Consider the following 24,734-nt stretch of genomic DNA (forward strand, 5'->3'; position numbering starts at 1 on the left):
AAATCTGTTCTGGTTGCTCTGGTTCGCAGTCCTGGCATAATCCATATTACGATTCAAGAAAAAATACGGACAAACTATACAAATATGCTCTCCCTTTGTAGCTTCTATAGGTTAGCAAGCCACTGCACAAACATTAACAAATTAAATATAACACTACTCTCGGATGGATATCTTTATTCCCATTACATACAGATGGGGTAGCTGAGTTGCCTCACCTAGAGCTCATGTCTCATTCCAGTGCTTTATACACTAGACCATGCTATCTTGCTTTGAAAATTTTCCCCTACTACCTAATCCCTGCCTGTTGGTAATACACACTTTCTAGGGGGCAACAATAGGCAAACTGTTATTCACAACTATGGAGGGGAAGAGCTGCACTTCTTGGCACTATTGCTAATTACAGGTGCCACACTTGCTGCAGCAAAAGTTTCTACAAAGGATATTTTGTGAATGATTTTGCCTGGATTCATTCCAGAAAACGAAGTGTGCTTAACAAAGGTTCCTGGGAACTGCTGGACCTGTGCCCCAAATCATTTGCCAAAACTCTTTTCTATCTGCACTGCAGTTTGTAACCACACTGTGTTTCTTTACTGCATATTGTAACAATTCGCCAGAGAGAGAGAGCCACGAGGGGACTATATATACACCTAATCCTGAGCTGGTGGAGCAGGGGCTTCAACTTTATCTCGGTTTCCAACTGGAGGAAAGCTACTCACCCACTTTTGACCTTACATGGCATGAGAGTATTATTCAGGCAACATGTCTCCAGTTCTCAATATGTTCTGCTCTCTTTCCAGGTATGGAACTCACATTGATATTAGTGGGGATTGAACAAAGCTGGAATATGTAATAGGTGACCAGAATATGTGAGCAAGTGATGACCAAGGTGAATCAGAGGGAAATCTTCCTTTTGTGTTTTCTGTCTAGCATATTATGTCTCTTCCCTCAAATGTACAGACCCTTTGCATGGGTTGGCAAGTAAAGGGTGAAATCTGTCTCCCCCAGTAGAGGCAAGACCATGTGCCCTATGGGTAGGGATGATCCAAAAACTGGTCCATGATAGGACTGAGCCTCCCTGAAGTGAATTAGCTATAATCCTCAACTACTAGTAGAGGGGCTGTGCCTGGAGGATGCTGACCTAGCTGAAACTACGAGCCAAACTCATGTGAGACAAATCTAGCTTAAAAAAAAAGTCCTTCAGAGGGGCTTGAACTTTAGAAATCAAGCTGCAATAGCCTTCTGATATTTATGTCACTTACTGTGGGAAATCTCTGTTAATCAGTGTTTTGGTAGGGCTCCAAAAAGCCCAAGTTCACCAGTTAGTTGGACCAGAATGCGGGTGTTGATCCCACACACAGCTACACCTCACCTGACCTTTCCTAGTAAGGCAAGCATATATTCATCTATGCTGTGGGAAAGCACTGTAATACAACACAAATTGGGAGGGGGATAATCCCTAGGAAAGTGGATTCCAAAGGTCCTCGCTCAACCCTAGTGATCAGTAAAACTTCCTGATTTTAGCAATAGAGTAACAAATGAAATTAATATATATAGTAGCTACAGGATCCACCAGGGGGCATTAAAGAACAAAGGAAAATAGAGTTTTAACAAGGACACTTTCACAAACCTCTTCTGCATATCTACAACAATAATAATTTCATGCCCCAGCATTTTCCCAACCTGAAGGTGCAGTTTAACCCCTCATTACTGGAGAAATATTTCAAAGCCATCAACCAGCTTCTTTGACATTCTTTGCTTTTTCTCATTATCCCTCCCCTTCCAAATGTCTGTCCCTATCCAGTTCCTGCTTTCAGCCCTCACAGTGCCACTACATGGCTGGCCTGCAGAAGAAAGGGCCTTTGCACAGAGAGGTTATAGTCTTTCCTTCTTATGGAGATGTAACTTTAAAAGTACGTCCTGCACCTTCCCCCACCTTGATGTCTGCAATTTTATTATTTTCCATAAAACTGCCAAACTGCAATAACCCATGTGATTAAGTTTTTCATGTAACAAAAGTTATGGTACTTAAGCTCTTCCTGCAGTCATGCTCTGAGCCAGTAAAAGTCTCATGAAACCTGCATTTTATGGGACTGGACTAAAGAGAGAGGCTAAAGTGAATAATGCTCTGAGTGACACCTTACAGAGCCAATTAATAACTTTACACTTATCAAAAACATGCACTCTAATTCCAAGATGAGCTTTTGGGGTAAACTTCAGACGGACAAAACATCAGGGAGGAAAATGTTTTCGTATGACAGCCAGTCATTTTTAGAACACTGCTTATATTTAATATAGCACACAAATGTACTAGGTGCTCTACAGCAGTGGTTCTCAACCAGGGGTATGTGTACCCCTGGGGGTTCACAGCGGTTTTCCAGAGGGTGAGTCAACTCATCTAGATATTTGCCTAGTTTTACAAAAGGCTGCATAAAAAGCTCTAGTGAAGTCAGTACACACTAAAAATTTCATACAATGACTTGTTTATACTGCTCTATATACTATTATATGGTAAGTATCACACTGAAATGTAAGTACAAATTTATATTCCAATTGATTTATTTTATAATTATATGGTAAAAATGAGAAAGTAAGCAATTTTTCAGTAATAGTATGCTGTAACTCTTTGTATTTTTATGTCTGATTTTGAAGGCAAGCAGTTTTTAAGTGAGGTGAAACTGGGATACATAAGACAAATCAGGCTCCTGAAAGGGGTACAGTAGTTTGGAAAGGTTGAGAACCATTTCTCTGCAATAAGGCAGAGCCCTGCCATGGACAGTTTACAATCTAACTAGACAACATACAGAGAAGGAGGAGAGGAGAAGTGATATAAGATCTTTTGTACTGTGTTTTTTGCGGGGTGAGGGGGAATTGGGATTTAAATTTTTTTCTAATTTTTTTTTTTTACCCTATCCTTTCCCTTATTTGAGACATCAATTTCTTCCAAAAGGTCTTCCTGACAAAGGGCTCTATTATTTAATAGGAAATAGGTTTAATATTGAGAAAGTGCATTCATACAGATTAAGGAATTTAGTGTTAATAGGAACCCTGATAAAAAGTATTCCTTTACCCTACAGTACTGGTCCAAATCACTACTGCATCCCACAGTGATAACACACAGTTTGGGGCAATTATTTTTTTAAAATAAGTGAAATGCTAGTTTAACAGCAATAGAGACTGAAGTCATCTATTTTCCCTACAGAGCATGTACAATGGAGCACAGACAAGAATAGTGCAGCCTCCCCACTCCTATTGTGCCCAGAGCTGAGGAACCACACCCATAGGTGGAGAGGGCAATTTAGTTTTCGTAGCCTTTTTTTACATTACTAAACTTTCCAGCAGCCTGTATTTCATTACCAGAGCAGCTCCACCAGCGGTACACGTGGCCCAGAATGGTGGCATTATCGCAGTATCAATGGTGAATTGCTAATGTGGGCCTCCAGCCCATGTCTGTTTCCCTGTTTGACATTTTTGCTGAGTCTGCCCACAAGGGGTCCAGTTGTGGTAGTGGTTTCCTGTCATAACCACTTAATCATTACAAACTGGACTTAGACCTTAAATACCCATCAGATAGCAAGAGCTCGTAGTCACTACCAATCAGCAGTGAAATCAAGCCAACAATTTTGAGAGTCTGTCTAGACCTGAACTAAAAGATATGTTGTCAACATATTAGCTAACCGTTAGTACTAGAAATCTAGCGTTCAGGCTTTAATTTGAGAAGTTTATCTTGAGTTAAAGTAAATACAGATTTAGCACATTAGACTTCTAGGATGTGTTAGTTAACACATGTTAGTTAAGAGCCTGTCTACATTTAAAGTTATTTCAGATTAAGGTAGGGTGTGAATTCAAAGTGCATCAGCAATTATGAAATAATCCACAAAGCGGATAAGACAATCCACATGGGGAGCTAAGCCAAAATGGAAAAAAAGGCACTCTTATTCAGGAATATATGATTGATATGAGTAGAAGCCAATCAAATCAAGGTAGTCCCAGAGTTTCAGATGAGGGCAGCTACAAACTGCTTCAGTTGTACACAAATTAGGTGCAGCACTCAGATTCCAAGCAAGCTGCTAATGCAGCCTTGACTTGACACACTCATTCACAAACTCTGGGACTAGCCTCCGGCCCTAGCTCTAACTCTTCCCAAGAGAGGGAACAGTCAAGTTCCACAATTTTGCCAGTTCCATCAGAGAATCAATGGTTGTATTATTTCTTCCTAGACCCTCAGGCACTGGGATCAGAGAGAGAGGAACAACTGAGAAATCACATTACACCATGTGAACAACATATGTGATTGCATGTGTAGTTAGCTACCTCAAAGATCTAATGCTTTTCATTAAAAAGAAAAATCTGTCAAGTCCTATTGGCACAGCTTACTGCTGAATATGTAAATCCCTGGTTATTGGGTGCTGGTTTGATTTATAGGAACAGGATAATTTCAAGTGATCAACGCTTGCATGATTTATCTCTGTTTCATCATGACCTATTATGAAATTAGGGTATAACATGAGGCATGTACAGTACAGCAGTCTCATCATAAGAAGATGGATAAAAAGAAAGTGAGAAGTCATTAAAGGGAAGGGTAAGGAAAAAGATGAAGACAAAAGGATGAGCCACATGACTTCTACAACTGGGAAAGAAAAACCTCCTGCCCAAGAATTTTTGGTATAAGCTGGGGATTTATCAGTTGGAAGTGACAGAAGAGGAGCAAGACCTCGATGTATTGGTTGATCGCAGGATGACTATGAGCCACCAGTGTGATGCGGCCAAGAAAAGGCTAATGCAGTCCTAGGATGCATCAGAAGAAGTATTTCCAGTGGAGATAGGGAAGTGTTAGTATCGGTATACAAGGCACTGGTGAGACCTCATCTGGAATACTGTGTGCAGTTCTGGTCTCCCATGTTTAAGAAAGATTCATTCAAACTGGAACAGGTGCAAAGAAAGGCTACCAAGATGATGAGAGGAATGTAAAACCTACTTTACGATATGAGACTCAAAGAATTAGACTTGTTTAGCCTAACCAAAAGAAGGCTGAGGGGAGATATGATTACTGTCTATAAATACATCAGAGGGATAAAAACCAGAGAAGGAGAAGAGTTATTTAAGTTAAGCACAAATGTGGACCCAAGAACAAATGGATAAAAACTGGCTTTCAGCAAGTTTAGGCTTGAAATTAGACAAAGGTTTCTAACTATCAGAAGAGTGAAGTTCTGGAACAGCCTTCCAAGGGGAGCAGTGAAGGCAAAAAACCTAATTGGCTTCAAGACTGAGCTTGGTAAGTTTATGGAGGGGATGGTGTGATGAGACTGCCAACAAAGGTATGTAGCCGATCTGCAACTGCTAACAGCAAATATCTCCAACGGCCAATGATGGGTCACTAGATGGGGAGGGCTCTGAGTTATTACAGAGAATTCTTTCCCAGGTGTCTGGCTGGTGGGTCTTGCACAAAAGCACAGGCTCTAACTGATCTCTGTATTTGGGGTCAGGAAGGAATTTTCCCCCAGATCACATTGCCAGAGACCCTTGGCGGGGGGGGGGGGGGGGGCGGTTCCGTCTGTCCCATGAGGCACAGGTGACTTGCAGGTTTAAACTAATGTAAATGGTGGATTCTCCGTAACCTGAAGTCTTTAAATCATTATTTGAGGACTTCAGTAACTCAGCCAAAGGTGATGGGTCTAGTACAGGAGTGGGTGGGCGAGGTTCCGTGGCCTGCAATGTGCAGGAGGTCAGACTAGATGACCATGATGGTCCCTTCTGACCTTAAAGTCTATGAGGCCAGAATTTGAATGAATCTTTTCAATAAAACAAATACAGTAGTACCTCAGAGTTACAAACACCAGAGTTATGAATTGACTGGTCAACCACACACCTCATTTGGAACCAGAAGTATGAAATCAGGCAACAGCAGAGACAAAAAAAAAAAAGCAAACAGTACAGTACTGTATTAAACATAAACTACTAAAAAAATAAAGAGAAAGTTTTAAAAAAATAGTTGACAAGGTAAGAAAACTGTTTCTGTGCTTCTTTCATTTAAATTAAGATGGTTAAAAGCAGCATTTTTCTTCTGCATAGTAAAATTTCAAAGCTGTATTAAGTCAATGTTCAGTTGTAAACTTTTGAAAAAGTTACGAACAACCTCCATTCCCGAGGTGTTTGTAACTCTGAGGTTCTACTGTAGTACATTTTCAAAAAGCTTTTACTGTCCAGTTTGCTTTCTGCATTTCACTCATATTGACTAATGAAAACAAAATTGTCACTTTCACTTGCCAGTTTTCATTCAGTAGCCCAATGGGGTTTTGTTGGAGTTACAAACATATAAAGGGGATTTTCAAAGCCAAGCTCAAACTGGCTTTTGTTTTGAGAGAAAGTGCCAATCCAGTTCTAGGTGAGTGGTTTGGGTTTTTTGGGGCTTTTTAAATTTTTGTATCAAAAAAAACCCTGGAACCATGATGATTATTCACATAAAATTAATATTAATCTTTTTAGTAATAAAAAAATCTTCTCAAGTAACAGACTGCAGTATTCCTATGCTAGCACAAATTAGAACAAAGAGAGAGCCTGAATTTCACGTTTTCCTTTCTCCCCTTTGATAGCTATTGCATTTTTATAATGGACATCCCAGGGCCTCAGTTGAGTCTCCAGGCTCCTTTACATCTGCTGGTTGGATGCTTCTGACATAAACCACAATACACACCTTACCCTTCATACCCTTGCACATATGAAAGAAAAAAACTGACTGCATCTGGAGTCATGGAGATGTGGGGAGAATGTTTCCATAAAGTGAGGGGTGGAGGGGGATTTCAAATCTTAAGAGGGTATCTGCCATTACCGTTTAGAACCATGATGCACATGAATGAATATTCTGGGACTAAGCTGAAAATCTTCCCTCTAACTAGGCTAATCAAGTGTTTAAAAAGTGAAGATACTTCAGATTCATGGTGAATCATTTAATGACTATACCTTAATTTTTCTTTCTGGACCAACTATTATAACCTTCTGTTATTACAGGTACTCTTTTTAGAGGAGGAAGGATGGTTTTGCAGTCAAACCCTAGGGCAAGGAGGAAGAGTAACTGAGTTCTATTTCTGGCTCTGCCTGAAAATTTCAATCCATGAATTGCCCAGACAGCTGCAGCCCTCTGGGATAATGCAGATCATAAAGCCCACAATGAAGTGAGAGACAGATAGGGACAAAGGATTCTCGGTCAAGGGGATCTAGCTATGGGACAAAACTTCCAGAGGAGAACAGGCAAATGCAGAGTATCATCAATAGGAAATGCTGAAAAATATCTCTTTCACCATAGCAAGAAAGACACAACACTGACACACCCTCATCTATATATACACACACACACACAGGAAAAAAGAGCTGTAACAAATAAATATCCCAAGCAGAGTTTTTACCCTAAAAAGAGAAAGAGCCAGAGACTCCTTGGTGTCCAGGAGGGACTTTGTTATTGCTAATGATTTTATGGAGAAGGTGCTAAGATACTACAGTGATAAGAGGCAGTATAAAATCCAAAGGTAGACGTTTCTGTCATCTGTCAATTTAATGTTTTAGAACCACAAAAAAGATCGGGGGGGGAAAAAGACCTAATCACTTCATCCCTCCATGTTTGTTAAAACTTTTTGAGGGGTTAGCTTGGTCAGCATTTGTGCTGGCAACTAGTGTGCGCTAATCCAAGTAAGGTTGGAATAACAGAAGAATGGTCACTCTGGCAACCAGTAGCACTTGTGACCGGCACCATTGCACTCTTTTGTTACTAATGTTTCTACTTGTGTAGAAGGCCAGTTCTCTATCTAATATTTGCCATCTGAATTTAATTATATAAACTTGCTGGAACTTCACATGAGTGTTTTAAAAGAAGTATTTCTCAAATATCTGTTCCTACTTTCCCTGTAAATCTACCTTGCAGACAGTTGGGAAGGTAATTTTGGTCAGACCCTGCATAACTCTCTTCTGCCATGCACATGTTTTGAATTAGAGTTCATTTCCTTAATCTTTGCAGTAACATGTATCTTGCTAAAATAAAAATACTGTTTGGTTAATGTCTGAACTGCTACATTGTCATCGCTGCTAACTTGAACAATATTAGAAGAGAGAACTGAACCAAGGTTTCCTTCAATCTAGCAGAGAGCTCTCGGCTATGGGAGAATGTGGAGGTCATGCAGTGTCAAAATCTTCCATGGCATCCCAATAAACAGTCTGTCAAAGTGTGTGCACTGTTTAATATTGCATTTCTATAGTATTTTCTATTTGAGGATCTTGGATCACTTCACAAGTGTAAACGAATGTATCCTGGAAGGATGAGAGAAGTACTATCACTGCAGATGGGCAAGCAGAAGCAGAGAGAAATTAAGGGCCTTGTTTTAGAGGTCTTGTGTGCCCACAATTTCAGTTGAAGTCAATGAGAGCTGCCAGAAACTGTGTATTCCTGAAAATGAGGCCCTAAATGGCTAGGCTTGCCTTTGGTTACTCAAGATGCTCTGTCTATGCTGGTTACACTACAGAGATTATACCAGCATAACCATGTTGCTGCAGCGATGCTGGCCTAACTGCTAACTCCATAGTACAGATGCAGCCTACACTAATAGAAGGGGTTTATCCATCAGTGTAGGAACACAACCTCCCCAAACAACAGTAGCTATGTTGATGGAAGCATTCATCTGTTGACACAGCTGCATCCACCCAGGGGGTTAGGTCAGCATAGCTACATCAGTCAGGCGGGTGGATTTTTCACACCCCTCACAGACATGCCTATGTCCATCTAAATTTTAAGTGTACCATAGGCCTAGGACTCCTGAAGAGCTAAACGATGCTGATCAAGTTCCCAGCTGCAGTGTGAGAAATAACAGAACTTCAAGTCAAAGCTACTGCAAAAGTGAGAGTAACCTCTCCAGCTGAGCAACACAGATTGGCTCAGGAGAGAATTTTATCTAGTCCACCTCAGACCGAAGAGCGGTGGGAGAGCGTATCAATGAAAATACAAGTATCCTCAAGTGCTTTGTCAGGGATCCAGGAAGGAGCTTGCACCCAAGAATTGACAATAAATAAATAAATAAATAAATAAATACTGGGTTTAGCCCTGAAAAGAGAATTGATACGCGAGATGTGACTGAGGTACTTCAGAACATGAAGAGTAGAGAGAAAACTGATCAGCCTCTCCTTAATTCATACTGCCAGATAGTATGAGAAGAAGAGGACTCTCCAGGATAATTTTATTGGGATCCAGGAAGGACCCCCCCAGCCTAAGAGGGGGGTCCACAGGACCTGGAAAACCAAATAATTACGGGGGGATAACTAATGAACAACAGGGACAGGAGTGTGGTCAAAGGGTCAAACAAAGGGAACCAGACGGGGACACCGAACAGAGAACCCCGGACAGCGCTCACTGCTCCTCAAAGGCGTCAAGGGAGTCAGTGGACGCCACCCAGAGGAACTCTGCCCAGAGGCGTGAACAGACGGAGGATCGGAAATAGGCCCCACAGTCACAGGAGACTCCATTGGCCAACCGCCTCACCCTGGTTTTATAGATGGCCACTTTAGCCAGGGCCAGGAGGAGGCTGACCAGGAGGTCCCATGACTTAGTGGGGCCACGGACAGGGAGTGCATAGATAAGGAGGCGAGGGGAAAAGTGCAACCAAAATCTTAACAAAAGATTCGTGAGGAGCCGGAATAGGGGCTGCAGCCTGGCGCACTCCAGGTAGACGTGCGCCAGGGTTTCCCTCACGCCGCAAAAGCGGCAGGTGTCCGGGATTGGGATGAACAGCGCCAAGTACACGCCCGCGCTCACGGCCCCATGAAGGAGCCGCCAACTGATATCCCCAGCGGGCCTCGGGACCAAGGTGGAATATAGGCCAGCCCACCAGGGCTCCAGGATAATGGTAGGTATATTTAAGCAAGAAACAGTTCACACAGCCTATTGTCAGCATTTGACACTCCCTACAGCAGGTGGTCAATGATAAGGTGTATGTGTAGTTAGACATGCAAACGCAGGGTCAGTTTTCATGCTTCAGGGAGTCTGCCGATTATAGCAGGTGTCACATAGCCCTTCTGCCCCACCCATAGAGAACAATGCATACCCAGTCATATGCTTTAGGAGCAGAATACCTATCTGTCTGAAGCAATGATTTGATCTGCTAATCCTATGTCCCTTAACTCTTTCAAAGGGACAGAGAAAACTACTCAGAACGGACAATTACCACCATATAATGACATCAGGAGATATTATGTAGCTCATCAGAATTTTAAAACTCATTTTAAGTGAGCCTAAAAGAATGTGAGAAAGAGACAATACAATGACATGCCTCCCAGGACAGGCAAAACCCAGCAACATTAGTTATTGTTAGGTGGAGAAGTGACTTTAACTGTGGATTAAACATTAATTTTAATTACAAAATATGATTTAGTTGACAGAGACAAAGCACAGCCTGTATGCTGAAGTCAGTGTCTTAAATGACATTTCAATATCCAGACGGGTCAGAGGGGCAAAGACAAAACCATCCAGGTTACAAACTGTGCCCTATCTCCATTTCACTGGGAGTTTCAAGTTGCACACCACAGCAAGCACACACACACACACAGAGAGAAAAAATGGAGCAACAGAAATAAGCAGGTGGGGTTTTCCTGCAGGTGCCTGAGAGCTTTTAAATACAGGCTGGTGGAGAAAGGTGATCAAGCTTATTTGCTGAAATCCCTTCTTAGCCAACTTTTTTTTTAAAAGGAATCCCCCAACTATATAGCTATCAAAGCTTCTTCCCACAAGCTTTCACCAATGACTTCTATCTTTAGAAGGATTTTACACTAGATTAAGCAATGATTTAAAAATAATCCACAAACTGCCTCCTAGGAAACTAACTTTGTGGTTTACACTGGCAAGCCGCAATGACAATTAATTGAGCCCCCATATGCTCTATAGCAGTGGTTCTTAACCTTTACTGTAGCCTGCACCCCTTTGGTTCTCAAAATATGTTCTCGCACCCCTTATCAAAAATTGTTGAAGTAGGTCAGTACTTTAAACCTAGATATATTTTTTGTTTGTATATTACAATAATCATTAAAAAATGTATAATGTTAATAAATACATAGGTTTGATGAAACAAAGTAGGTGTACTTACATGCCTGTGCTTAATTTGTGTTTTCAGTGATTTATCTTTAAAAAAAATCTGGCATGTCTTGCACGCCCAGAAAGGGCATTTCGCATCCCCAGAGGTTGTGTGCACCCCAGTTTAAGACCCACTGCTTTATAGGAATTGCCTTATTTAAGAGGGAGAGCATCACAAATGGCTAATGTCATTACTACAAAATTAAAGTCAATACTTTGGAGATTGATTTTATAAATATGGTGTATTATTTCACACAGGCTTTAAATAATACATTTGATGGCACAGTCATCCAACATTCTTTGTGGCCTATGTGTGAAATGGGTTTGGTCAAGTTGCTTTGGGACCTTCACTTTTTAATTTTGTGACATTAAGGTTGAACATTCAAACACACCAATGTTGACTTAATGCAGATCAACAGATTATTAGAATATACCCACACCAAACATATTAAAACACACAAGAGTGAGGAAAATGCAGACTGTCTCTTAATTCATATGGCTGGCAGCCTGGAAAATGTCCGTTTTTGAAAGGTTGTTTGTAGTTTTGTTGTAGCTGTGTTAGTACCAGGGTATGAGAGAGAGAAGGTGAGTGAGGCAATATCTTTTATTGGACCACTGTTGGTAGAAAGAACAAGCTCTGTGAACCTCAAAAGCTTGTCCTCTACACTAACAAAAGATGATCCAATAAAAGATATTACTTCACTTCCCAGTCTCTCTCAGTTTTCAAAAGGTTAATTTCAATCATCCACTGGGGGACACCACTACAGTGTTAGCCAGATTAACACATCAGTGAGCCAAATTCCTCCCGGATGTGACTCCACTGAACTGGATTTATACCAGGAAGAATCTGGCCCATTGAGTTTTGCAAAGTGAATAATTCTGAGACTAGGAGTGCTGCCCTAGTTACTATTTTTGGAAAGTGATTCACAAGTGAGGCTGCTCTCTCTTTTTTAATACCATCCTGGGCTTTGAGAGTGGAGGTCAGTCCTGTGTTACAAGGGGGTGCTTATTAAGAGCACTGTTTGGGGAACACATGGAAGGGAAATAAATTGAAGAATTGTAAAACAAAGAAAATTATAAGCTTAACCTTAAAGAGGGTACTACAACATGTTGATTTTAGAAGCTTCTCTCTCTGGACAAATCACTCCAAACTCGACCAAAAAATAGACTCTAAAGGGAAAAATAATAAAAGAGATCACAGAGGGACTTCATCAACAGCTTCATCTGAGGAATGCAGGTAACACAATCTGTGACACTGACTAGACGAAAAATGGGAAGCAACTATTTAAGCTCAGCTAGGATGATCCTAGAGAAGATATGGAGAAGAAGACAACTATAGTACTATAGCATAAGGAGAGAACCGTTTTCAAAAGAGCATAGTCAAAATCCCCGATCCAAATACCCATAAACTTTGTGACTGGCTCTTTTTCTCAGTTTTGAAGCAAACCTATCTTCACTGAAGTTACTTCAATATCCTGTATGCATGGGGATCTTATTGCAATATTGGACAGTGGAACGCTTCAGAAGCGGCAAACCCTGCAAGCCTTATTTCCTAAGGACCCTTCTGTGGAAGCAGGGCTTAAACAGGGTGTAGTTTTCAGGACCTTGTGGAGGATGTAGGGGCCCCTGCTTAGATTTTCTCCAGGTGCCCCAATATAACTTCAGTTCGGCCCTGGAAGGGTTAAGGAGACTGCTCCTTTATATACCACTAGTGGCCCTACCTGGTTCATGTCCTGAACACAGCTACAAAATGAAGCAACAACTCTTAGTTAGTTAGTTATGATCCTGATCCTCCTCCTGTGTTAGGGTGAAGGCCATCTGTCTGGAACCAGTTCCACAGTCTATTCCATTGTCTATGTCTTTATGTAACACCATCAGATTAGGCCCAAAACTTGGGATTTTGTAAAACCCTGCGGTTGTATTTTTTTTAAATGACAAGAAACAATGCAACAGGGTCCATTAAATTACCTTTTTTAATTCACACTTTCATTTGAATTTAAATATCCTCCCAAAATGTTTGCAAAGTGAACATTGCAGAATTGTGCTACTGCAGGATAACAAGAAAGCAGACCCCAGAGAGTAGCATATATCCATTTCATACTTTGGAACACAAACAGCATTGATGTGAACAAGAAGAGGAGAAATGTTACCAGGAATAGAAATATTTCACATTCATATTTTTACACCCCAAGGGCAAAAGCCTTCTGCAAGTCAGCCTAGAAAATCTTGACTCAGCTCTCCCGTTCTCCTTTATATACGGCTCTCCCACTGACAGGACAAAACCTACATATGCAGGGAGAATAGCCAGTCTCAATCAAAACTTGCATAAGGATTTGGGGGCAGACTTTTTCCCTCCCTGCATGACCTAAATTTAATTTTAGGTTCCACTCCTTGTGGCACAGTTCCTCCAAAGAAAACCTCCCCAATCCACCCTCCCAGTTCCCAATTCCAAACCTCCACTGACACAACCTGAGCATCCGCTCAATGGAAAAAGTAACATTAGACTTGTATTAAGGATAAATGAGAAAAAGGGTTTTGCACAGTAAAGGTCCTTTTCTATACTGCTTGGTCATGTGACTTCATCCCAGTTCATATCTGCACTGTTTATTTCACCTTCCTGAGTGTGGGACTGTACATTTATAAACTATGTTTCCCTAGTTCTGCCCAGACCCCACTGCTCAAATCTCTCCAAGTCACTTTAGAGTTTGGTGTGAATTCAACCATGACACAATTTGCAGACAAGACCAAAACCAGAGGAGCAGCAAACACACAAGAGGACTGAACCAAAATGTTTTAGGAAGCAGTTATCCAGAGTACAGGGAAGGGCTTATTTTTTTGGACTATAGCAATCCTAGAAGTCCCAGATTGGACTACTATTAGCACGAAGTAGAAACAGATCTGCACAGCCCAGCTCAAGATATACTGTGCTAGTACCCAAGAACCAGAAAGTTAAAATACTGTTTTCTCGTAACTGTCTCTGCACTTTCTTCCATGCTGCCTAAGGCATGGAATGTCCTTCCCTGACGTGACTTGCAGAGCCATTACCTTGTCCTTCAAATCTCACCACAAGACCTACTTCTGCAGAGCCACCAATTAGTGAACAAGGATGAGGAGCAGATAGAGATGCTGATACTTACTTTAGAAATTTAATTTATATATCTAAAATGTGTATATATCCTTCTTACAACCCTCTTCCCCACCCTTTTATTATTGCATATCTTCTCACAGTGTAATAATTTGGGGCAGGGTCTTTGTCTTCCTTCACATTTGTAAATCAACTAGAGCAAGTGTTTCTGATCTTAAGTAGGGCTGCTGGGGACCACTGCAATACAAATATTTAATAACAGAATGACTAGTTGAGAGAGACATAACTGAGCTCTTGACAGGTTGTGGCCATTAAATATAAACTGAAAGTTACTGTCATGGGGGTGGGGGGTTAACCCTTTTTGCGCTGACCACATTCAACTTGCGTAAACAAAATCTGCCTGCCTAAATTAATTAAGGGGTGTCCTATGCCCTCTTTCTCCTCTGCATAGGAGAGGCCATGATCAGGCTCACAGACAGGTCATATATTAAGCACACACACACTGCACATGGATGAAAGAGTCTAATGGTTACAATAGTAACCAAAAGTCAGAACTCCTGGGGTCTGTTCCTTACACTGCTTTGGACTTGCTGCATAAACCTCTCTGCAAATCAGTTCACCTCTCTGCCTCAGTTTGCTCCTCTGTAAAACCAAGATAATACTATTTACCATGCCCCATTGTAAAGCATGGCATCACACAGAGTCCGTGAAGCATACTCGCCACTATTACAGTAGTGCACAATATGCTCCAATGCCAAACTTAGGGCAATCTTGCTTGGGCCTTTGCTCTATGAACTACTATTAATTTCACGGGCAGTATTCACCCTTCGGGCCCAATTTTTCTCCCACTTAAGCAAATGACAGTTTAGCCACGCACTGCACTGCAGGTAAGATCAGACCCTTAATGTCTTCATTAGTTATGATATAAAGACTTTCTTTACAGCAGACATGACTGAGTGCAGTCTGTCTTACTAATCAAAGACAAAATGGAAGACTTAACCTGCACTTGCTGGGGTCACAGACTTCCATTTAAAAGGCCCTTTCCATTCAGAATGTCAAGGATCTTATGTTACAGTTTCTCCCTTTATCTGTGTCAGTAAAACACAATTATAAACTCACAGCTGAGGCACAAGCCATTACTCATATTTCTTTAAATGCTCAATTTGGAGCTAAGATTTTTGGCTCAAATTCTATTTCTTGGCATTTCAAATGCCAAATCAGAAGCAAAATCTAGGTACAGTCATGTCTGTCTGTTCATCTGCTCCCAAGAAAGAAAGTAAAGGAATGTGAACATAGGCATTTGGTTTTCCTTTAACCCTCTGTTCTGAGATCAAAAGCTGCAGCCAAGACTGCAAGAGTTAATAGAATCACAGAAATCACAGATGGAAGAGATCTATTAGGTCCATCTAGTCCATCATCCCCTGGGACCCAGGCAGGATTGTTGTCAACAATACAGTTTCTAGTGCTTTGCCGTGCCTAGTTTTTAATGTTGCATCTAGATGCACGGATTTAATTCAAGAGGGCATTAGACCCTTTTATAGGTTTCCGAATGGTTCCTTGGTGAGCAAAGACAAAAGCAACAAAGTTTTTCAACACACTTCATGAAGAGAACACAATAACTAAATGAAAATAAAACAACATTTTTTACCTCTTTAAACAGTAAGTTTGAAGAGAATCAGGTAGACGCTAACACTCTTCTTGAAACTGTAAAGCACTTTATGACAAATGGCAATGACATTCTGCCCTTCAGATCTAGCATTCAGATCCGTATTACAGAATGAAGTTATAAGGCCCTATTAGTTATTAAACTATAGCTGAGTTTTTCCTCTTTTAAGTATTGTCTGAAGTTCCTAAGTAGGCCAATTGTTTTTCTCCCTCTCTCCATTTATACTCTTGGCTCACAGCCACTTCACAGATCAGACAAATTCCAATCACTGAAATTAATCCACTGCCTTCAGGTTTAAAGAGTATCTGAGATGTCATTCATTTGGAGTTAGTAGTCAAATATGTTTAGTTAGAACGATTATTATAATTCTCTAATTTAAAGTTGTCATTCTTTGAAAATAAAATTGTAATATTTATATATACACAGACACACACACACACAGTCTCTAGAAAAATGTTAAAACTGTCAAACTGGGTACAATAATTACATTTTGTTATAACACTTTTCTGAAGCCCAAAAACAATAATAATATTTCCACAGTATTTTAAGATTCCACTGAACACAGTTGTTTTAAAATAAATAAATAATGAAATGCAAATATTGCAACATTATGTACCAGAAGTGACACTGGCTATACACAAGAGTGACACCAGCTTCACTGTCATTCAGAAGGGAGAAATGCAAAGAATAAACAAGAAGCAAAAAGAGTGACAAGTCAACTGGATTTTTAAAATTCTCTTTTAATACTTTAGGCTGGGATTCTAAAAGGGATTTAAAGGGGTTAGACACCCAAATCCATTAATTTCACTGGGATTGAGGCACTTAACTCTTCTAGGTCCCTTTGGAAATCCCAACCATAGGAGTTATTAGTAAGGAAGGTAAAGAAGTTTCTTTATAACATAAGATTTTAAAATCAACAGGAAGACATGATTTTCAAAGGCATTTAAGTCACTTAGGAACCAAAATCCCATTAACACTCAATGTGATTTATTTTAGGTGCTCTGAAAAACGTTACCCAGTGTCTTTACAAAATATTCTTTTGACAAAGATATAAATAATTTTTCTCATCCTTTTATCCTGAAGGCTCCCCCGAGCATTTCATTTCACAAGTTTTGTACACACAGTATTACTGAAATGCAACCACCTCTAAATTCACAAGGGTGGGGGATTTTTGCCAAAGACATAGGGACACACCAACTCTAAGAAGAAGTTCCATGGGTCTTTAATTCTCACACAGATCAGACATGAACTCAGTTTAAGATCTCATGTGAAAATATACCATACACACTAAGCCAAAAATCTTGGATAAATGAGTTGAAACGGTATTTCGTATAAATCTCACTCAACTACAGCTTAGAAAAGGGGTTTTCAAACTGGGGGTCGTGACCCCTCAGGGGGTTAAAAAGTTGTTACGTGGGGAGTCACGAACTGTCAGCCTCCACTCCCAAGCCCCACTACACCTGCAGCATTTATAAATGTTAAATATAAAAAAAGCGTTTTTAATTTATAAGGAAAGTCGCACTCAGAGGCTTGCTTTGTGAGAGGGGTCATCAATACAGAAGTTTGAAAACCACAAGCTTAGAACTTTGAGGTTATTCATACATATTTTAGAAATTAGCCACAGCCCATGGAGTTGCACCTGTTTCCACCAGGCCTGAATGTGGACCTGCGTGCATTGTAAGGCACTCAGATATTACTGTGATGGATGTTGAATGTCATAAAAACTTGAATTGACAGATATGAGCTGCAGACCTGCAGGTTCCACAAACATTTTTAGATGGAATTTTTTAAAATCAAGTTTTCACCTGATACCAAAGAATCAAACAATAGGAGACAATGTTATTGACCAAATTATAGGTTAGGCTTGGGATCTGTAGAAGGAGCTTATCCAAATATAACAACAGGATTACTACATAATATTCCACATTTGACATGGTGTGTATACAGAGACCACTCCACCCAACTGTGAGAAATTTCATGTTTCTCACACCAGTTATTCTCAAATAAATTCTTTATTCCCATTCCATTAATTTACAAAATGGCATATTATTTGTAAACATCCTCCTGCTTTGCTGTTCATTCTCACGCTAATGTTCCTGGCCAATATAAACAGGAATCTCTGCCCGCTAACATTTCCAGAGACATCAATCGTGGGGAAGAGACAACTCTCCCACTTACATTGTTTTTTCTACGTAACAGTCTGTTATGCAACACGACACTTCTCCCAGAACTTCTATACATAACCAGTTCAGTGACTTCACCAGTTTCAGACAGAGTAATGGCAGATCAGAAGCTCTGGTGTAAATCTACACAGCCTTACTCTGGGGTTCAACCAACTAGCATTAACAGAAGTCACCTGCTTTAAGCCTCTGACACACAAAAGAAGAGATTCAACTATGTACAACCTCAGAAGTGTGGATTTTCTCAGCAGCTAAAATATTATTTATTTGTATTTTTGTAGCACCTAGAAGCCCAGTCACGGACCAATACCATGTCATACTAGGCACTGTACAAACAGAACAAAAAGACAGTCTCTGCCCCTAAAGAATTTACAGTCTAAGTAACATGAGATTAAGAAGAGCTCCCTCATTCTCTTACATGATTTCATGTTTCCTATTTTATTCTAACAATGCATAGACCATAGATGTGCTCTAATAAAGCCATCAAAATAATATTTTTGACCATCCATAACTATTTTACATTTGGGGACAATGTATACCTTCAGATCAGCGGCACTGCTATGGGTACCCGCATGGCCCCACAGTATGCCAACATTTTATGGCTGACTTAGAACAACGCTTCCTCAGCTCTCATCCCCTACCGCCCCTACTCTACTTGCGCTATATTGATGACATCTTCATCATCTGGACCCATGGAAAAGAAGCCTTTGAGGAATTCCACCATGATTTCAACAATTTCCATCCCACCATCAACCTCAGCCTGGTCCAGTCCACACAAGAGATCCACTTCCTGGACACTACAATGCTAATAAACGATGGTCACATAAACACCACCCTATACCGGAAACCTACTGACCGCTATTCCTACCTACATGCCTCCAGCTTTCACCCTGACCACACCACACGATCCATCGTCTACAGCCAAGCTCTGCGATACAACCGCATTTGCTCCAACCCCTCAGACAGAGACAAACACCTACAAGAGCTCTATCAAGCATTCTTACAACTACAATACCCACCTGCGGAAGTGAAGAAACAGATTGATAGAGCCAGAAGAGTTCCCAGAAGTCTCCTACTACAGGACAGGCCTAACAAAGAAAATAACAGAACTCCACTAGCCGTCACCTTCAGCCCCCAACTAAAACCCCTCCAACGCATTATTAAGGATCTACAACCTATCCTGAAGGATGACCCAACACTCTCACAAATCTTGGGAGAAAGGCCAGTCCTTGCCTACAGACAGCCCCCCAACCTGAAGCAAATACTCACCAGCAACCATATACCACACAACAGAACCACTAACCCAGGAACGTATCCTTGCAACGAAGCCCGTTGCCAACTGTGTCCACATATCTATTCAGGGGACACCATCACAGGGCCTAATAACATCAGCCACACTATCAGAGGCTCGTTCACCTGCACATCCACCTATGTGATATATGCCATCATGTGCCAGCAATGCCCCTCTGCCATGTACATTGGTCAAACTGGACAGTCTCTACATAAAAGAATAAATGGACACAAATCAGATGTCAAGAACTATAACATTCATAAACCAGTCGGAGAACACTTCAATCTCTCTGGTCACGCGATTACAGACATGAAAGTTGTGATATTACAACAAAAAAACTTCAAATCCAGACTCCAGCGAGAAACTGTTGAATTGGAATTCATTTGCAAATTTGATACAATTAACTTAGGCTTGAATAGAGACTGGGAGTGGCTAAGTCATTATGCAAGGTAACATATTTCCCCTTTCAGAGTAACAGCCCTATTAGTCTGTATTCGCAAAAAGAAAAGGAGTACTTGTGGCACCTTAGAGACTAATTTATTTGAGCATAAGCTTTCGTGAGCTGAGCTGTAGCTCACGAAAGCTTATGCTCAAATAAATTGGTTAGTCTCTAAGGTGCCACAAGTACTCTTTACTTTTCTATTTCCCCTTGTTTTTTCCTATCCCCCCCACCCCCAGACGTTCTTGTTAAACCCTGGATTTATGCTGGAAATGGCCCACCTTGATTATCATACACATTGTAAGGAGAGTGGTCACTTTAGATAAGCTATTACCAGCAGGAGAGTGGGTTTGGGGTGGGGGGGAGTGAGGGGGGGTGAGAAAACCTGGATTTGTGCTGGAAATGGCCCAACTTGATTATCATACACATTGTAAGGAGAGTGATCACTTTAGATAAGCTATTAGCAGCAGGAGAGTGGGGTGGGAGGAGGTATTTTTTCATGCTTTGTGTGTATATAAAAAGATCTTCTACACTTTCCACAGTATGCATCCGATGAAGTGAGCTGTAGCTCACGAAAGCTTATGCTCAAATAAATTGGTTAGTCTCTAAGGTGCCACAAATACTCCTTTTCTTTTTAAAAAAAACAGTTGCTCAACCAATCACAGCAACAAGCTCAACAAGTTTCAGAGTAACAGCCGTGTTAGTCTGTATTCGCAAAAAGAAAAGGAGTACTTGTGGCACCTTAGAGACTAACCAATTTATTTGAGCATAAGCTTTATTTATTTATTTATTTATTTATTCATACTGCATCCGATGAAGTGAGCTGTAGCTCACGAAAGCTTATGCTCAAATAAATTGGTTAGTCTCTAAGGTGCCACAAGCTCAACAAGTGAAACTGTTGCTTTCCAAGATAAAAATGTATTTGCAGTTAATTATTGGTGCCATTTGGCTGGGAGGACGGGTATCTGATACCTGTTAGTGTAAAGCATTCACCTTACTTAAAAGAGGCCATTTATACAGCATGTGGTTCACAGCTTGGTCTGCACAATTGCTAATAAGGTTTTTCTCCTTTTTCATTTATGAACTGCTTCTCCATGCCTCCTCCCAGATTCTGTGAGTTATCACATGTGTCTACAAACATATCTGGGCACTTACACCAAGCTAATATTTAAAAGCAACACTGAACTATATAGAGTTAGTTCAGTAAATTCAAAATAACTTACCCACTAATAGCTTCACATCTCTGACAGTGAAATCCCGGTCAGGCATTCTATAATTAGCAAAAAAAAAAAAAAAAAAAGCAATGTTAAATGCTATCGAAGTGTGACCACATTTTCTTTACAAGGATAAAATAGAAATAAGATTATGGTATTTGTGCATATTGCAATACACAAGGTTATTACTAGCAGGGATCAAGCATGGTTTCTCTGAGCAGTGTGGCCAGATTTTGTTGTTGTTGTTTTTGACAGGGGAAGACAGGGAGTGGTATCACGACACATTATTGGCTTTTTGAGGTTAGTTTGATTAGCACTAGTACCAAAAAACTGTCTCTGCTCACAAGTGGGGAGCCTGTGCTAGAATCCTGCTAGCAGCAATTACATGTGATCAGGTCTTTTGACAAAACACAATAATATTCTACACTTCTATTGCACCTTCCAGTTGACCATCTCAAGCACTTTGCAAACAATTAACCCTCACAATATCCCCATGAGGTAAGTGTTATCTTTTTGTTCCTGTGATTTGCATTCTCTCTGCAAGGGCCCCACAGCTGTGGAATTCACTATCTTCCTTGTCTGAAACAGACCTAATCTGATAACCTTCAGGGTTCACTTGCAAGGCTCAGATTTTTACCCAACCACTTGAGAATGGGGAAGAGGAGAACTATTTGAGGACAAAGGGGATTTGAGGTGACTATTTTAAACTGGTGCACTTGACCCCATAACATAGAAATACTGTAGATATAAGGTTTCAGAGTAGCAGCCGTGTTAGTCTGTATTCGCAAAAAGAAAAGGAGTACTTGTGGCCCCTTAGAGACTAAATAAATTGGTTAGTCTCTAAGGTGCCACAAGTACTCCTTTTCTTTTTGTAGATATAAGGCACCTAGTGCATATGGATAGGTGCCCTTTTCAGCATTTGTATAAATCATCATACACAAACAAATAAAATAAAAGACAGGCCTGACTAAGGCAAGTGGGCAAACCCAATCTGCTGAGAACTCCTACTGCCCTAGCACCAGTTAGTGGTACTTATAGAAACAAACAAGGTGGAGGAATACCTTTCTTCCCTTCAAAATGAAACTACATGCTCAGTACTTTGGAGAGGACACCTAGAGTTGGTTTGTTATTCTCTACAACCCCTGACCATGTCTTGTGCCAGAGTGAAAATTCCACAGTGCTGAATGCAAACTGAGTGGTCAATTTTCAGAGTAACAGCCGTGTTAGTCTGTATTCGCAAAAAGAAAAGGAGTACTTGTGGCACCTTAGAGACTAACCAATTTATTTGAGCATGAGCTTTCGTGAGCTACAGCTCACTTCATCGGATGCATACCGTACGCTGCATCCGATGAAGTGAGCTGTAGCTCACGAAAGCTCATGCTCAAATAAATTGGTTAGTCTCTAAGGTGCCACAAGTACTCCTTTTCTTTGAGTGGTCAATGTTGTGGAGCCCACTTCGTGCTAGGTTTACAGCTAGGAAGTCCAGCTTTAATTTACACCATCTCCACTGACTGCTTATACCTCCCTCTGTAAGCTTTGATATGCTGCCACAGAAACAAAAATCCCTGCTGCTCCAAACGTACCCTTTTCCCTCCTATTCCACCCACCACAGATGCTATGCTCAGCCCTTGCACAATTACAACTGATTTACCCTGCACTATGGTACAAATTGCAGCTCCACAGACTTCCAGTACCGTCTGTGCCCTCAGTAAATACCATCCATTTGTCAAGTCTGATTACAAATCCAGAATGTCAGCAGTGGGGTTGGGTGAAGGGAGAGAACAGCTACTTTTTCTTTGCAATATCATTTTCATTTATACTGCAGCTTGTAAAAAAGGATCTCAAAGTGCTTCAAAAGCACTGAGGCCACATCTACACTAGAGACCTTATAGCAGCACAGCTGTACTGCTGCAGCGGCACTGCTATAAGGGCTCACATGTAGCCACTCTATGGCAACGGGAGAGAGCTCTCCCGTTGGCATAACTAAACCACCTGCAATGAGCGGCGGTAACTATGTTGGTGGGAGAGCATCTCTCACCGACATAGCGTTATCCACACCAGCGCTTCTGTCGGCACAACTTTTGTCACTCGGGCGCATGAAAAAAAAACACACCCCTGAGCAACGTAAGTTTTGCCGGCATAAGTGCTTGTGTGCATAGCTACCGCTGCTCACTGAGCCGGTTTTATTATGTCGACGTGAGAGCTCTCTCCTGTCGGCATAGCGCAGCTACATGAGCGCTCTTACGTCGGCACAGCTGTAGACATGGCCCAGGTTAACAAAACTCACTCAACTATATGAGTTTGGTAAAGGATATATAGGGATCACTTTTCCGAACACCAAAATGAAGCCACTCCTGGGATAGAACACAGCTGTACAGAAAGAAACACTATACAACAGTTTAGAGCAGAGAGAGAAGACTAACGTATCCAGGTGAAACTGCAGGAGAAATCAGGGAGACAGAATGTAATTACCTGACTTTGAATTTGGCCTAACATTAGGGTTAACACGCCAACATAAAATACAATCCTTGGGATCTGTACTGACCGTAAGCGTTCAGTTTTCTGTTTCATACAAAACATGTCACCTCCAACAAAACAGTACCTGAATAATATGATGTGTATTGATACATACAGATGCACAGAGTAGAGTGCCAACTATCAGTCACTAATATGTCTTCCTGAAGCACCTTCAGGGGTTCTCACAACAAATTTTTTGGTGGCCTCAGAGTGTGGCCACTCAGACGATTTTTCCTAAAATACTTAATTAATTTTAGGAAAAACAAATAAATATGCAAATATACATGTCCAAACCATTGTAATATATTTAAGTAGGGTTTTGCAGACTCAATAATAAAAATAACGTACAGTTGTCTCTATTCTTTACTGGACCTAAACAGAATAGAAACACAAATAATATGCTTTGCATGTTTTGGTTTTTTGGTTGTTGTTTTTTTCAGACTTGCCAGCTAGTAAGCCTGCTACTGTGAAAACAGATAGTCGTACATTTGTTAATATCACTTTTCACAGCAGATTTACTCAGCCTCAGCGAGCTGGAAGACAAAATTAAGCCCTGGATGGGGAGCTGGATGGGGGGCTGGGTGGAGGGCTAGAGGAGGCAGTGGGAGTCAGGGCAATGGTGCAGGGGTGAGCCTGGGGCTGGAGCCTGGGGTCCCACTGCACAGCTGGGGTCTGGAGGAGGTAGTGGGGCCAGCGGCAACATGGGAGGGCGATCCCAGGGCCAAAGCCCGAAGCCTGGCGGCTTGGGAAAGGAACCCACTGCTGCACAGCTAGAGCCTGCCGCCCACCACCCCAGGGCTGAAGGCCAAGCCCCACGGCCCCTTGGAAGCTGAAGAACACATACTGGTTCCCTGCTCCTACAGTGTTTGGGGCTCCAGAATGGGGTAAGGACCACTGCTTCCCCCCTACCCCTATCGTCACCCAGGAGGCTTTGGCCGCAAGAAAAAACCCTGGTGGCCGCATTCGAGAAACGCTGTTGGTGTTCCTTAGAAAGGTCTCCAATTCATGTACTGACCTGCGCCAAGGCTGGTTAGCTTGTGAGTTCTGATTAATTGCAGCACAATGTGGTATGACTGCCAGATGGTTAAAAGAGACAATATGTCTTTTCAGACGCTCCAACTTTCAATCATCTTACAACTGCCAATGATCATGGGAGTGTCTAATTGTTCCAAATATCTCCCTAAGGAAGACAACGGCTGCTAAAAGATCATGACTTGTATTTCCTGCTTCTGACCACTAGA

At 41.2% G+C, this 24,734-nt stretch overlaps 1 protein-coding gene across 3 annotated transcripts in view; it reads right to left on the reverse strand.

Moving 5' to 3' along the window:
- The window catches only part of KDM2B (lysine demethylase 2B), a 167,886-nt gene that overhangs the window by 133,965 nt on the left and 9,187 nt on the right, over window positions 1-24,734 (reverse strand). For all 3 annotated transcript variants that reach the window (XM_077835509.1, XM_077835507.1, XM_077835506.1), the window contains one exon: window positions 20,986-21,032. In XM_077835509.1, coding sequence (XP_077691635.1) covers window positions 20,986-21,031 — 46 coding nt within the window. In that variant the 5' untranslated portion in view covers window position 21,032. The remainder of the gene's footprint in view (window positions 1-20,985; window positions 21,033-24,734) is intronic.

Source organism: Eretmochelys imbricata, chromosome 15 (genome assembly GCF_965152235.1).
Source record: "Eretmochelys imbricata isolate rEreImb1 chromosome 15, rEreImb1.hap1, whole genome shotgun sequence".
Taxonomy (NCBI): Eukaryota; Metazoa; Chordata; order Testudines; family Cheloniidae; genus Eretmochelys; species Eretmochelys imbricata.